Here is a 15,521-nt window from a genome sequence, read left to right on the forward strand (position 1 = left end):
GGACTGACGTTACTTTTGCCTGCCCCTGAAGTCTTAGATGGGATGGGATATTTGTTTCCTTTCTCCGCGGCCTTCATTATCACAGAATTCCACCTTTCCCAGGAAGATCTCGACAACAGAAACAGTATGGGCCCTCAAGGGAAGAAAGAACAGCCTCCCATTCCGCCCCACTCCTCATGTGACTATCCTAGGCAGATTCCTTAGGTGTCAGCTCAGGAAAAAAGAACTACCAGGCCTGGAGTCACGGTTAGAGGACTCTAAAGCCTTGCTCATTCCATAAAGGTTTGATACCAGGGCAGATGGCACAGAGTGCCTTCCATAGCCCCTCTCCAGGAGTGTAGGGTCAGGCCCACCAAGGGGGGCTTCTCTGACGGGTCATTTGCCTGCAGGGGTCTGGGGTCTGCTGCCGTTCTCCGAGTGGCATCACACGTCGCCTTTGGCTCAAGGTGGAAACCGGCATTTTCTGGCCCAGGGAGCAGCTGACCAGCTTCAGGAGGAGGGTGAAGAGTTCCGGGTACAAGTGAGTGATGCGAGTCCCTGTTGAGATGACTTCATATATAGCACAGGCCACCTGAGGAAAAAAAGGACCACCCAGTCAAGCAGATGTCGCTCCTCCGGGGCTGCCACAGAAGCTCCTTCTTTATCTCAGGGGTCGTTGTATAATTTAAGCACACCCCTGATAAGAACCCCCAGAAAAGGAACATAAACTGGCCTCTAAACTACTCCACAGGCTGGGTTTCTTAGGACTGCCATGCTGGCGTCATGACTTCAGGTGGACACATCATGGAAAATGAATGTTTTCCAGAATGGGGGATTTTCTTTTTTAAATTTTTCATTTATAAGCTTTTTTTTTTCATTTTCCATACCAACCACAGTTCCCCTTCCCTACCTTCCTCTCTTCCCTTCTATCTTCCCCTCCACCCAAATCCTCATCCACTCTTCAGAAAGGGTAAGGCCTTCTACGGGGAGTCAACAAAGTCTGGCGTAATAAGCTGAGGCATAACCAAGCCCCTCCCCCACATACCAAAGCCGAGCAAGGTATCCATAGAGAATGGGCTCCAAAAACCCAGTTCTTGCACTGAGTATAAATTCTGGTCCCACTGCCAGTGGCCCCACAGACTGCCCAAGCCACACAACTGTCACCCACATTCAGAGTGCCTAGTTCAGTCCTATGCAGATTCTCCAGTTGTCAGTCAAGAATCAGTGAGCTTCCACTAGCTCGGGTCAGCTGTTTTGGTAGGTTTACCCATTATGATCATTTTTTTCTTTTTTTTTTTTAATTGAAAATTTCCACCTCCTCCCCTGCTCCCACTTTCCTCCCCTCCCCCCACTTCCCCTTCCTCTTCCTTTCCAGTCCAAGGAGCAGTCAGGGTTCCCTACCCTATGGGAAGTCCAAGGTCCTCCCCGCTTCCCCCAGGTCCAGGAAGGTGAGCATCCAAACAGACTAGGTTCCCACAAAGCCCGTCCATGCAGTAGAATCAAAACCCAGTGCCATTGTCCTTGGCTTCTCAGTCAGCTTGTCAGCCTCCACCGTCAGCCACATTCAGAGAGTCCGGTTTGATCACATGCTCCATCAGTTCCAGTCTAACTGGCCTTGTTGATCTCCCATTAGATCAGTCCCACCGTCTCAGTGGGTGGACGCACCTCTCACGGTCCTGACTTCCTTGCTCATGTTCTCCCTCCTTCTGCTCCTCATTTGGTACCCATTATGATCTTGACCCCTTTGCTCATATAATCCCTCCTCCCTCTCTTCTACTGGACTCCAGGAGCTTGGCCCAGTGCTTAGCTGTGGATCTCTGCATCCCATCAGTTGCTAGATGAAGGTTCTCTGATGACAATCAGGGCAGTCATCAATCTGATTACAGGGGAAGGCAAACTCAGGCACTCTCCCCACTATCAGCATGGGGGATTTTTAGTGTTTCAACAACAACAACAACAACAACAACAACAACAACACTAATTTGGAAATACTTTTTTTGGTACTGATAAGAAATTCACTTCTGAAAATGATTAACCACAGACAACATTGCTGCCACGTTTGTCTAAAACGAACTAGACTATAATTTAGGTCTCCATCACCTGGAACCAGGTGTGAATGGATCACGGAACAGAGCACAGACGAGGCAAGGGATCAAATGTCCAACTTACTGAAATTGCATCTATCCCGGCAATATCGTCTTCTAACCTGACGTCCAGCTTCTTTATCAGGGCTCTCATGAGTTTGACACTAGAGGCTGGATTTTCAGCCAGTGCTTTCCACAGTGTCTTTGTGTCCCTAGGACGAGAAGTCAGGAAGTTGACAGTTAAGGCACAACTCTCTGGACTGTGAGCTTTTCCATCTGACTTAGTTTAAAATTGCCTTATGATGAATCATGCCTGCAAAGGCAGAGAGCCATGCTACTATGGCAAGAGGCAATAATGATGGTTTGTTTAACAGCCCTGCATTTGATCTCGGGTTTCTGGAGCCTGTGAATGTCCAAACAGATAGGAACCAGAAAGAGGAGGGATACTGACTTCCAGTATGTACTTATCCTTACACTATAAACACAATGCATTTCTATTTTAAGATGAGCACTTTTGCATCCAATAAAATGTTTGGAAAATATTATTCATGGTTTAAATATCAATTTTAAAAATGATGTTCAGGTGAGATGTTTTCAACCCTTGCTATCTTTCTCTCAAACAACACATCCTTCCTGATGCCCTGACCCTACCTGTCAAAGGGCAGAGGCTTCTGTAACAGGCTGACAACAACGGCGTCCATGTGGAAACTGGCGATCTGGGAGATGGCTTCTAGCATGAACTGAAAACTTTCCTCCCTCTGTCTGAGCACTGGCATGTGATGGTAAGTCGTACTCAGGATCTCCAGCAGCTAAGAAGAAAACAGTACCTGTCACTTTCTTTCTTTGTGAGTGGTACAAGGAAGGCACCATTCACACTGTGCTGGGTGGTTGATGAACTGCCTGTGGTGATATTTGGTTTGTGTTTTAACAAAGCTTGCGGGAAGATGAGAGGGCAGAGCTAAGACACTAGAGCCCACGCAGTGGTGGCACACACCTTTAATTCCAGGACTCGGGAGACAGAGGCAGACAGACCTTTATGAGTTCAAGGCCATCCTGGGCTATGCTAGATTGATTCAGTCTCAAAGAGAAACAGAGCCAGGCAGTTTTGGCCCACACCTTTAATCTCAGCACCAGGGAGATGGAGACAGGAAATGATATGGCTGGGCAGAGAGAGCAATATAAGGCAGGAGGAGACAGGAGCTCAGTTGCAGTCTGGAGATATAGTCTGAAGTTGCAGTTTGTGCATGCAGTCAGAGGCCGCAATCTGAGGAGGCAGTCTGGGGGCAGGATTGCCCTTTCGGTCTGAGGATTTATTTGGTAGAAAAAAAGGTTTTTCTAGTGACTGGCTGCACTGCTTCTCTGATCTTCAGCATTAACCTCTACATCCGACACTGGGTTTTTATTATTAATACCAATTAGAATTTGTGCTACAATTGCGAATAGTGTTAAAGACAGAAATTGTTTCTCTGCATGACTCATTTCTCACACAATATGCTGGTGAACTGGGAATCTTTTTAGCCCATCTTAGTGAGCACCATGAAAACAGTACTACTATGCTGGATGTTGTAATCAGCACTGCTGAGGAATATATTAAAAAGGAAAAAATGCAGCCCTTTTGTGACAGTTGAGATGAATCCAATAAAGTATTTCGATCATCTACCCAAAGGACTGGGTTCCAGAAGGTGTAAGGCAAATGGTGGTCCAGAAGCAACCAGAGCATTCTGGAATCTTAATTCAGCAGTTCCACAGGGCAAGGCAGAGATGGTGCAGGAGGCCGTCCGGGTCGATAAGGACACAGTAGAAATGTAAAGGTGAGAAGCATGAGGAGGAGGGTGTTGAAGGAGGGTGACTTCAAAGAAGAGATGATGTCATCTCCCAGAGGATGACAAACGCCAGCCAGTTTTCTGAACTTGGATGCTAACCATTGACAGTGGGGGATACTTTTATAGCTATTCAGATTTCCTGTGTGGGGAACGGCAGGAATTTATGCAAAGATACTTTGCCTCCACTACAATTTTCTTCTTATTTTGTATGGATATTTAAATTAAATACTTATTATAAGCATAACGTATTTATCAAATGCATAAAATTTTCTAAATTATCCAAAAAAACATTGCAAGTATCTCTTAAGATGATTATCTCAACAGCCCAGTTCAGTGATAATTGGGGAGGGTTTAATTTCCCTTTCAAAATTTTCACTACGTTCTGCTAATCAATCTCTCTCTTTATGCCAATCACACAAATACACATGTATTTCATTCTTATCAACTACATTTTTCCTACATTTAATCCTCATGTCTAACACATGGTTTCCCATTGTTTTTTTAAAAAACAATTTATTGGAAAGTAATTAGGACAGGACTAATTTCTAAAGACCTTCCTCAAGGCTGTGTGATTAAGGGTTGTTGACAATGGATGTGGGTTAAGAAGCTCTTTTCTTCAGAGATGGCCTCATTCAGTTCAGCTGTCTTTCTTGCTGGTTAACCTTGGAGTAGGGCGTGTTCTGCTTTTGACTTGAGGAGTTAGGATAGAGTGTCTCCACGTGGCACTCTTAACAGAGACTCCTGAATCTAAATCCTGTTCTTTCTTCTGAAGTCCCCAGCTGTGATGAAGGACTGAGCACTTTCCTCACCCCACTGTCAACCTTGCTTTCCAGGTGACACCCTCTAAGGGGGTGTGAAAGAGTAATATGAAGAGCAGCAGTGAACTGGAGACTCTCCCTGGGCTCTATGACCATCACAGAAGCATCCACCTACCCATTTTTCTGGAGGCCAGAACTCTTTCTTTTGGCTGGACAGAGTGGGAACCATTTTGAGATCGTGTGTATGCATGTGTGTGGTGTGCGGTGTATTGTGTAGTGTGTTTGGTGTGTGTGTGTGTGTATGTGTATGCGTGTGTATGACAAAGTCTCATGTATCCCATGTGGCAGTGAAGTTCATATGTAGGTGATAATTGTCTTGAACTCCTGACTCTGCTGCCTCCATCCCCCAAGAGCTAGGACTGCAGACATATGCCATGCTGCCCTGTTTATACTATGTTGGGAACTGAACACAGGTCTTTGTGCACTCTGGACAGGTACTCTATTGTGTTTTAAAAGTTGTTATAATCAAAGATTTGGCTAGGCCATCCAGCCTTGTTAACATATAGGTTAGCATTCTGCTGAGGTCCATGAAGCTTTTGCCTGCTTCCCATTAGACTAATGATAAGATGAAAAACAGAATGGGAATTCTACTCAGCACCTTGGAGGTGCTAGGATCCTGCTCTGCCCCATGACTGCTTGGTGTCCAGTTCACCTGATCTTCCAGCACAGCGCCGTGCTCCTTCAGGGCTGCAATCATCCATATGCCGCAGGCCTTTGTGCACATGGGGTTGAGAGTTTCCAGGCCATCCAGTGTCTCCTCCATGAACGCCTGGATTTCTTCACTGGGGATGAATTTGCAGACAATCTGAGGATATAGCCACAAATGCATTAGCACCCACGTGCCTTTAGATCCAGACACCTAAACCTGCTGCTACGGCGTGTTTTAGGATAACAGAAACCACGGTGCTTTCCAAATGGCTAACATCCGACTGAAACCACAGAGGCCAGAGGAAATAGGACCTATTCTGACTTTTTTTCTTTAACCAAACTCTATCTGGGGTAGCCTCTTTTATGATTTTATAGTTATTGACTCTCAAGCCTTCTGTGACAATTTCTTTTCCAAATCCAAAGTTGTGGCATATTGCAGAAAGGAAAATAGTAGAGAACACACACACACACACACACAAGAAAGAACCTCCACACACATTTTATATATCATAGAAATGTTTCAAGTTTGGGAGAATTTGTCACATATACTGATGAATGATCAAGTGGCTGGCAGAATCTATTCTTCACTATCGAGAGCTGTCAAGAAGGTCAAGGAAATAAAAGCTGCAGTTTTGATCTCTAGGTATAGGAAGCTCAGAACGTTTGATTGACAGCAGTGTGTGGATGTGAGTGTCTATGGCTGAATATGAAGCTGGTGACAGAAAGTGGGCAGCCAGGCAGAAGTTGGAAGACTGACTGAGTTCCCCAAGGCATCATCTTGGGCTTTGACTATCTTGAGCTGACTGAAGATGATTGACAGGAGAACATTGGTATGCAGAACTGACTCCCCAGTGTTCAATGGTCTGATGATGCATTCGTGAGAAAATAATGAACTGTTTTCCAGTCTTTCAGGGTAGCCGGTTTGTGAGTTTTTACATTCCCAAGAGAAATGTATCAGGCTTCTAGGATATGCCGTGAGCGAACATCTCTTTCCCACTTGCATCGATTTTTCATTGTCTGCTGTTGCCACCTTGATCCAAGTTATCTCACCTAATAACTGGACTCTTGTCATTTCCTTCGAACTGACTTTGCTAATTTTGTTCTTATTCCATCCACATTCCACTGTCCTACAGCAGCCAGTGACCTTTTGGATATGTTAGATCCTCCATGGCAATGTACAGATGAAATACACCTACTCTAGGAACATGCAGCCATGCTCTCCTGATTTTACTGGATACATACTTTTTCTCCAGAGGGTCACCTGTAACCTAGTCCTTATTCTTTTACTTGATTTTTTCTTCAGTTATTATTACTTGATGTTTTATTTGACTAGGGTGCCATATAACTTTGGTTTTCTCTTCTTAGGGCCTAGAGTTGATCTTGACATACGCTGTATACTCAGCATATGTCAGTGATAGAATAAATGACAGAATTGATTGGTCAACCTTCTCTAAGAAATAATCTTTTGTCAGAAGAAGGAGAAGGAGGAGGAGGAGGAGGAGGAGGAGAATAAGAAGAAGATGAAGAAAAGAAGAAGAAGAAGAAGAAGAAGAAGAAGAAGAAGAAGAAGAAGAAGAAGAAGAAGAAGAAGAAGAAGAAGAAGAAGAAGGAGAAGAAAATACTTCCTGTAATATACAGAGGGTGAATTTGATTGACTGGAAAACATGTTCTCCATCCACTCTACTCCAGTTCCTCCCCTTGCAGAGCCACATGGTTCAGAATGCTTCCATAGGGCCTTGTTAATCACAGCTGAGGACTTGGGACATGTACTCTAAGTTAGTACTCTTAGTAACTGACAGAACCAAAGGTCTCTCGGAAAGGTAGGCTTGAACATCTAAGTCACTGCCTTCCTGCTTCCATAATGGGGAGGACCACACTTACTTGTTTGGAAATTAAATCAGAAATAGTTTATGAGGCCAGGTTTGCATGTTCATTACCTTAGCTATTTTGGAGGATATCTTGATCTGGACCTGCTGATCATTAGATTCCAGCCCTTCCTGCAAGCCTTGCAGTCTGTCCACCTCCAGACAAATGCCTACAGTCAGCAAAGGGAGAAAGAGGCAGAGTTGAAAAGTTTTGCTATATTTTGATGTGACAGTAATTAAGCTGTTGGATGCTTTTTTTTGTTCCCTAAACAGGCAAAATGTCGCCTGATGTGGGGGTGGCTACAAAAGCAGTTTCTACAGGTAGAAACTACGTGCTGTGAGCACATTTTCTCCTCACAGAGTTCATCTGAGCCATGGTCTCTGCTCCTGTTTCTATTCTTGCAGGTGAAGAACCTGTGGCAGAGTGTCATGAAGCCATTTTCCTGAGGTCACACAGATAAGACTGGCTGAATTTTAAAGTGTCTGTCTGAAACAAATGCCAAGGCCTTAGAAACTGCTATTACCATTCTTCTTCCTGAACTTTCATTCTGTGGTGAGCTACCTTAAGAAAAATGAAAACGGAACTATTTTGATAGAAAATTCATCAGCAACTACATAATTCGTTAGTGGTAAAAAATTATAAATAGACCTAAATAGTAATGCATTGTAGAATATAAGTTGAAGATGTATTAGATTTGTTTATGCTGTGGAACACTTGTTTAATGATGCAGAGATATGTCACATTCTTTTATGTTGCATTTGTTTAACTCTGTGAAGCTGTGTTACTTTGCCTGTCTAAAACACCCAATTGGTCTAATCAATAGATGAATGGCCAATAGCTGGGCAGGAGAGAGAGCTAGGCAGTGTTGCCAGGTAGACAGTATTAATAGGAGGAGAAATCTGGGAAGTAAGATGGAAGAGCAAAAGAAGAAGGAGAGGAGGACGTCAGCAGTTCACAACCCAGCTACACAGCAAGCCATGGAGTAAGAAATAAAGAAAGGTATATAGAATAGAGAAAGATAAAAGCCCAGAGGCAAAAGGTAGAAGGGATCATTTAAGTTAGGGAAAGCTGGCTAGAAACAAGCCATGCTGAGGCCGGACATTTATAAGTCAGAATGTGCCTCCGTGCGATCATTTGGGAGCTGGGTGGCAGGCCCCCCAAAGAGAAAAGAATAAAGACAGGAACCAACTACAGGAATGATTTCTTGCATGCCATGAGAATGAATATTAACTGTAGAAACTAAACTTGGGACCCTTCTGTGGGAGGCAGCCTAGCCCAGTGCAACAGACATGGACTTAGAATCAGATTTAGCATAGCCATGGTGGCACACACCTTCAATCCCAGCACCCCAGAGGCAGAGGCATATGGAATGCTTTGAGTTCAAGGCCACAATGTGGTTCATTCTAAGCCAGGCAAGGCTATACTGTGAGACCCTACTCCTCTTTTCTTTCTTGTTTTTTTTCCTTCCTTCTTTCCCTAAAGCAAAGAATCAGATATACCTACACGAAAAGCCCTACTTCATTACTTTTAGTCTAAATAATGATGTATTCCTCAATTTTGAACTTCCCATACTAAAACATATTGGCTATTCATGGGTACTTAATTTAGTATTACACTAGTTACTTGTACCTAATTGTTGATAATTACACACGCTTCCCCCACCTCTATATTGCTTATTTGATCAACCAAGGAAAAACAGCAACGTTAATTAGGAAAGCATGGCTTTCTTTCTTTCTGAAGTATTTGTGAACTATTGAGAGAGGTGGTGATGGTGGGACAGATAGAGGGGACCCATTGCTTCCGGGGACACTGGTAAGATGTTAAGCGACATTAAAACCCTGTTAATGTCTGTTAGAGTCACTATTGGTGACTCCATGGCCTCTGTTTTAGCGCCATTCTCCAGGTTCCAGCCCTGCTTGAGTTCCTGTCCTGACTTCCTCCAGGGGTGAACAGCGATGAAATGTAAAGCCAGATAAACACTTTCCTCCTCAACTCGATTTTTGGTCATGGTGTTTCATCACAGCAGTAGAAACACTACGACAGATGCTTTTCTTGTGTGTATGTTAATGTACCACATGTGCCTGGTTCTGCAGACCCAGAAGAGGACATCGGACCCCCTGGAACCAGAGTTACAGAAGATCGTGAGCTACCATGTAGATACTGGGACTTGAACTCAGATCCTCTAGAAGAGCAGCCGGTGTTCTTAACTGCAGAGTCCCAGTCCTTTTTTTTTTTTTTTTTTTGTTAAGTACAGTTATTCACATGTAACTGGAGAGCTGAGGGTGGGAGTCTTTGTCTCTAAGACAAAAACAAAACATCCACAAAATGCTCTCTGAAAATTACATGGCACCATAATAATTGTGTAATTTTCTCCTGAAGAAAAATATGCGATACAGAGACAGTGCTAATATGTTCAATTTCTCAGTCATTTAAACCAGAGACTTTCAAAACATTTTTACCTACTTTAAGAAATTGTTGTAATGCTTTTGTGTTAGTTTTTTTTTTTAAATCTGGGTGTGATTTTAAATTCCACATCTTTAGTTCCAGCACTCTGGAGGTGGAGGCAGAACTCTGTGAGTTCCACATCAGGTTGGCTTAGTGAGTTCCAGGCCAGCCAGGGCAGCACGGTGAGACCTTACCAAAACAAAACCAAACGAAACAAAAAGCTGAGCTGGTGGTGCATGCTGTTGGTCCTAGCGTTTGGGAGGCAGACTCACACTTGTGAGTTCAAGCTCTGCCTGGTCTAAATAGTGAGTTCCAGGACAGCCGGAGCTACATAGTGAGACCCTGACTCAAAAAGACTGGGGCGATTGAACAACCTGGAAAGGGGTCACTGAGAAGATAACCTGTTGCAAGTCTAAAAGAGAGAATTCTGTGCGGAAACAGAACCGAGGGCTAGAGAGGCAGGAGGTGGTTATTGGAAGGAAAATCTGCGGAAAGGGGAGTCAGAAGCTACAAAGACATCTTTCATTTACTGGAGCAGTCCCCACCTTTTGCACAGAACAGACCAATAACGGAGCTAGTAGCTGCCAGGCGGATGGTGGGCAGGCTATCACACGAGTGAGGAGCCAGGAGCCCAAGGAGCGACCCAATTCTGAATTTCTGTGGTGCCTGCAAGATAAAGGAGGCACCCGTGTGATGGGGTGGCTTGATCCTACAGCAGGGTTAAGTCCATTCTTTCCCCTGTGCAGGCCCTTTAGGATGAATTTAAATCCTGAGCACCTAAAAGGTACCTGATTCTATGGGTGGTGGAAGACTCCAGAGCGAGCAGGCAAAGTCGCCACCTTGCTTGCTCAGCTCTGGAGGTGGGAGGTATCACCCAGGGCTTTGCCGTACCCCTCCATCTGGGACCTGAGATCCACCAGGCGAGAGTCTCAGGCGTCTCCACAGTTGACTAGCAATGCAATCTCTCCGGAAGGGAGTACTTGCCTCAATGTCATTCGTTAGGATTTTTGAGGCGATTTGAAATGCTCTTTCTCTCTCCCACTCTTTCTGGGAAACAAGCCACATCCGGAGGAGCTGTTGGGCAAAGAAGGAATGTCTTTGCTTAGTATTCTTCATCTGGGTTTGATTTTATCTTCCCTTCACCCTCCCTGTCCCCCTTTCTCTGCTTCTTCTATAACTGGGTATCCACCTTCCTGTAAATTAAAAAAAAAAGATTGGCCCTACATGGTAGGGTAACGCTGACTGTCTTCCTGTGGGGAGGACGGGTGGTGCTGGTTATTGTGGCACATTAGCGGACACGGTGGGGAGTTGGGCAACCCGTGTGAATGGTAACCCCTACTCACGTTAAACATTTCTTCACAGTTCTGTGCGTCTGTGTCATCCCAGATCATGGACCTCAGAAGTTTCCCCAGAGCGTCCATAGACCGTTCATAAAGAAACTGAAATCAAGGGTAACTGTTAGTCTCAGGCTGAAGGGAAGACAGCCCCAGGGGAACTGTCTTCTCTTCTCAGACCGCAGGCACTTACGTTAATGTGTTCCTTGTCCTTGTCTGTTTCGCCCTCACTTTTGAGTTTTTCCAGAGGTGGAAGGGGCAGCAGCCTCCGGATGTTCTCTTCAAGAATGTTCAGGTGGTCATTCAGTGAGAGCTGAGGCTTCAGTTTGCTGACATGAGAACCACGTGGAGGAAAGGGGATAATTACAAACAAACCTGCCAGGATGGTGCTGAAGATCTGTCTATAAAGTCTGAGCAGGTGACAAACACGTCACACTTTCTGAAGTATTTCTGAGCTATTGAGAGAGGTGGTGATCATAGGGCAGATAAAGGGGACCCATTGCTCCCTGGGATTTTGGTAAGATGTTAAGCACCATTCAAACACTGTCAATGCTAATGAAATTATTATTGGGAGCATTTCCTGTAAAAAAGCTAAGATGGTGAGGAACAGGACAGTTTGGCTCTCTCGCCTCCTCCCTCCCTGCCTTCCAGACATTTACTATATAGTTATCAGAACAATATTTGACATGACTTAGGAAAATGCAAATGTTAGTTCAATAGGAAAAGGCCATTCCTTAAAATCTGTAAAAATGTCAATCAAGACAGTAGGGAAGAATTCAAAATGAAGAACCTGTTAGAAGAACGCAAGAGAGGGACTCAGAGAGGCGTGGGACTCAGGGCTGAGCTGGGAAGACTGTTTGCCATCTTCTCATGGTCATTGTCAGATTACTTTCTTAAAATTAGTGTTCAGCTGAACACTGGAGTTATTCTACAAAGCTGCGGTGATCTCATTTTCATTGGGTATCCACCCACAAGAGGGACTGAAGGGTTCGGTGATAATTCTGCTTTCAGTTTCTGCAGAAACTTCCATACGGTTCTCTACAATGCACCAACGTCCATGCCGAAAACCACAGCACGGGATTCTCTTTTCTCCCACCCCACCAACACATTTCTTTTGAGGTAACAGCGATCTTAAAGGGTGCAAAGTGGCGATATCTCAGTGTTTTAGACTTTCATTTCCTTGATGATGCGTGATCTTGGGTATTTTATGTACAACTATTACACACAGAAATTAGAATAAAGAAAAATGTCATTTGTGGAGAATTGTTGAGAATGTGGGAATTTGGATGGCGAAGTGAGAAAAATCAGGGTGGAAGGTCTTATGTAAACTGGATCTCAGTTCTGTGAAGAAAGTGAGGACCAGAGATCAGGGCACAAAAAATGTTGTCAAATACACCAACAGGGGCATCTCGGGTGAGCTTTGTTATTTTAACTTTACTTTTCAAATGTGGACAGTATGCAGTGTAATTCTTTAACTGAAGTGGGGAAATAGGACTCTAAAGCTTGCACAAAATTCTTTTTTTTTTTGGTCAGGCTTATCTCTTCTAGCTAACTAAAGCTATAGTGTGATTTGGTATTTCATAAGGTTTTAATTTGAAGATTAAAATTTGCCTGTAGGCTAAGATCTTGGAAGAGAAATTTCCTTTTGTGTAGAAACTTAAGTTTCTCATTTCTTTATTAATATACCGGACTCCTCTGATTGGCTGTTTGACCCTGTCAGTTTTCAAAGGATCAATGTCTTAGCCAGTTTGGTAAGGCCTAGGGAGGGCAGAAAGCTGTCCCACTTTTGTGAGTCCCGCTAAAGAAACATGGTTATTTTGGGGAGGATGTACTTGAGCCTGCACTGGCAGGTAAGTCAGGTAATAGTCAGGAGGAGGCAGAGAGGAATGGGAGAAAATAAGAATAAGAAAGATTTGGGGTGGCGTGGGTGGTTCACAAGCATGAGGTCCCAGTGATGGACTTTGAGAACCTACGTGTAAAAGCTGCAGCAGGGTTGTGTACTTGTAACCCCAGTGCTGGGGTGGACACACAGAGAAATTAGTGTTCCGGTGGGCAGAGAAAGGCGTCCCACTGGCCAGTCAGTCTAGCAGAAACTGTGAACTCTCGGTTCTAGGGATTCTGTCTAAAAGTGGGGTGGAGGGCAACTGCGGAAGACACTCCATGTCCACCTCTGGCACATGCACACCAGACACATGCACATAGGCATGTTCGCACACACACACAAAACACATGTGCACCAAGAGTAACAAAGGTTTTGTCTACCTTAGGTATCTGAAGGCGATTAAGGCTTTCCACCTGATAGGGCTGGCCAAGGAATTCAGGGGTTCATCCTTTATCAAGTCCTGGAACACACACACACACACAAAGAGGTCAAACATTTTGGAAAGACTTGGGTCTTTGGGTGCCTTGGGTCAGAGGATTCAAGAGATGTGCTTCATGGCGATGCTGAATGTCACCATTTTTACATGGAATACTCAGAGTCCCCTTTCTTTCTTCTTGTGCACGCACCAGCATAAAACCAATCAGCATCTCCTTGTAGGTAAACTGGAACTTGTAGTCCTCAGTATCTTGGATGGCGATGCCAACCTCTGTGATGCTTCTTGTGAAACTCATTTGCAGATCCATGTCCTGAAGCAAAATGAGCCCTGGTAAAAGCCCAGGTCTTAGGCACCAGGCCTGGGTCTACAAACATGACCAAAGGTGACACGTTTGCTCCCCTTGCCACCTTCACTCCCCACCTAGGGTTTGAGTGCCAGGAAAGTTAGGACACAAAGGTCAATCTCTTCCCACATACATGGGAGTTTTTCTAGAGTGGTGGTTTTCAAACATTTTTTTCTAACCACAAACCACAGAAGGAAATAAAACAATTAAGATTTACTTGCACAGACAAAAATCTAAGACACGGCTGAAATAAAAAATTAATGATACTGTTGTTATGTGCACTGTATTGTTTAATTTCTCACTTTTACTTTGCTTCACTAAATGTTTTGCTGTTTGTGACTTAGTAACTTGGTGTCATGGTCCCCCATGAGTGGGGGTTCACAAACTGCAATTTAAAATGCACGCAGTGATTTATACTTCTAAACCACCTGGAGCCTCAGTGTAGCTCTTTGTCCTTAGATTAGGCTTACAGAGCATGACTTCAAATTGGGTTAATGAGTAGCATGTTGAGATCCTTTCCAATAGAACCCGATCAAGAAGTCATCTGCACTTGTCATACTTCCCAGGAAGAAGTATGTTCAATATATGCATGGATTTCCTTTTTCCTGTATCTGTCTGTCTGTCATCTGTCTGTTTATCTATCTATCTATCTATCTATCTATCTATCTATCTATCTATCTATCTATCTATCTATCTATCTATCTATCTATCCATCTATCTGTCATCTCCTACCTTATTTATCATAGAGACACCCAGAACCTGAAAAAGACAAAAACAGATAGAGTGAGCAACAATTAAAGACACTCCCCAACCCCAAAGACACACTCCTTATGCAGAAGCACAGCCACAGGATGAATCTTGTCTCATGGGCAGGTACATTAAGGAAAAGCAGTAGCAACAGCAAGAAGGGTAAAGGCAGTGTTTTCAGACTAAAATGTTTCTAGTTGATTTTGTTAGGGAGAAAGGTACGAAAGGTTCTGGAGTAAATCATAGGCAAGGCTATAAAATGGAGAACCACAGGGTAGCTGACGGTGGAGCTGAAGGGCCAGTCAGAACTGCTGGCAAGCTTGTGCTGGATGTTTGAGTCTGTTCCAGTGGGACTAATGCATTAGGGATATTTTTAGCAGGTGTCAATTTTCTGTTTCCGTATGCTTAGCTTTATGTGGGGGAGGAAAGGTGTTCAGGTGACTTACGGCCTATCAGAATCTGTGTCATGCATGCCTGCACCCAGCTCCCACCGAGGTCGTTTGCAGTGTGCGGTGAGCCACTCTGTCTAAATCTTGTGCTACAGCTGTCCATGGATTTCAGACAATTCTGCCTCCCATCTCCGCCATTTCATAACTAGCATTTACTACTGAATTCAGTTGTTTTGTAAACCACTGCAGATGGATTTTCTATTTCTATGAAAAATTACATTAAATTTTTAGTGGGAATTCTATTAAATATGTGGATCACTTCCCACAATATAGGCATTTTTACAAGATGAATTCTGTTATTTCATGATCATGTCTTTCCATTTTCAATGTCTTCTACAGTATCTTCTGCATCTTAAAGTTTTCATTGTAGAAGTGATTTACACCCTTGATTATGTCTATTTTTAAATATTTTTTTGTCTTCTGAGGTGATAATAAATGGGATGTTTTTTCTTGACAAGTTTGTTATGGGTGCATAGACAAGCTACTGAGCTTATATGCTCATTTGTATGCTGATACCTTGTTGATACTGCTTATCAGACACAAGAGTTTCCTGATGGTGTCTTAGGGTCTTAAGTACCAGATAATTAGGTTTACGGATAGGGACAGTTTGGCTTCTGTTCCTATTTGCATCTCTTTTCTCTCCCTACCTTGCCTTACTGCTCCGGCT

The 15,521-nt window shown here is 43.8% G+C and overlaps 1 protein-coding gene across 1 annotated transcript in view; it reads right to left on the reverse strand.

Moving 5' to 3' along the window:
• Positions 1 to 15,521, reverse strand: part of Mroh2b (maestro heat like repeat family member 2B) — a 52,856-nt gene that overhangs the window by 8,114 nt on the left and 29,221 nt on the right. Inside the window, exons 22-33 of the mRNA XM_075975965.1 lie at positions 14,391 to 14,417; positions 13,506 to 13,625; positions 13,260 to 13,339; positions 11,191 to 11,326; positions 11,007 to 11,102; positions 10,648 to 10,737; positions 10,209 to 10,329; positions 7,290 to 7,387; positions 5,357 to 5,509; positions 2,715 to 2,872; positions 2,149 to 2,275; positions 384 to 571 (exon numbers count right to left, since the gene is read on the reverse strand). Of these exons, the coding sequence (XP_075832080.1) occupies positions 384 to 571; positions 2,149 to 2,275; positions 2,715 to 2,872; positions 5,357 to 5,509; positions 7,290 to 7,387; positions 10,209 to 10,329; positions 10,648 to 10,737; positions 11,007 to 11,102; positions 11,191 to 11,326; positions 13,260 to 13,339; positions 13,506 to 13,625; positions 14,391 to 14,417 (1,394 nt within the window). The remainder of the gene's footprint in view (positions 1 to 383; positions 572 to 2,148; positions 2,276 to 2,714; positions 2,873 to 5,356; positions 5,510 to 7,289; positions 7,388 to 10,208; positions 10,330 to 10,647; positions 10,738 to 11,006; positions 11,103 to 11,190; positions 11,327 to 13,259; positions 13,340 to 13,505; positions 13,626 to 14,390; positions 14,418 to 15,521) is intronic.

The sequence above is a fragment of the Microtus pennsylvanicus genome, chromosome 6, assembly GCF_037038515.1.
Source record: "Microtus pennsylvanicus isolate mMicPen1 chromosome 6, mMicPen1.hap1, whole genome shotgun sequence".
Lineage (NCBI taxonomy): Eukaryota > Metazoa > Chordata > Mammalia > Rodentia > Cricetidae > Microtus > Microtus pennsylvanicus.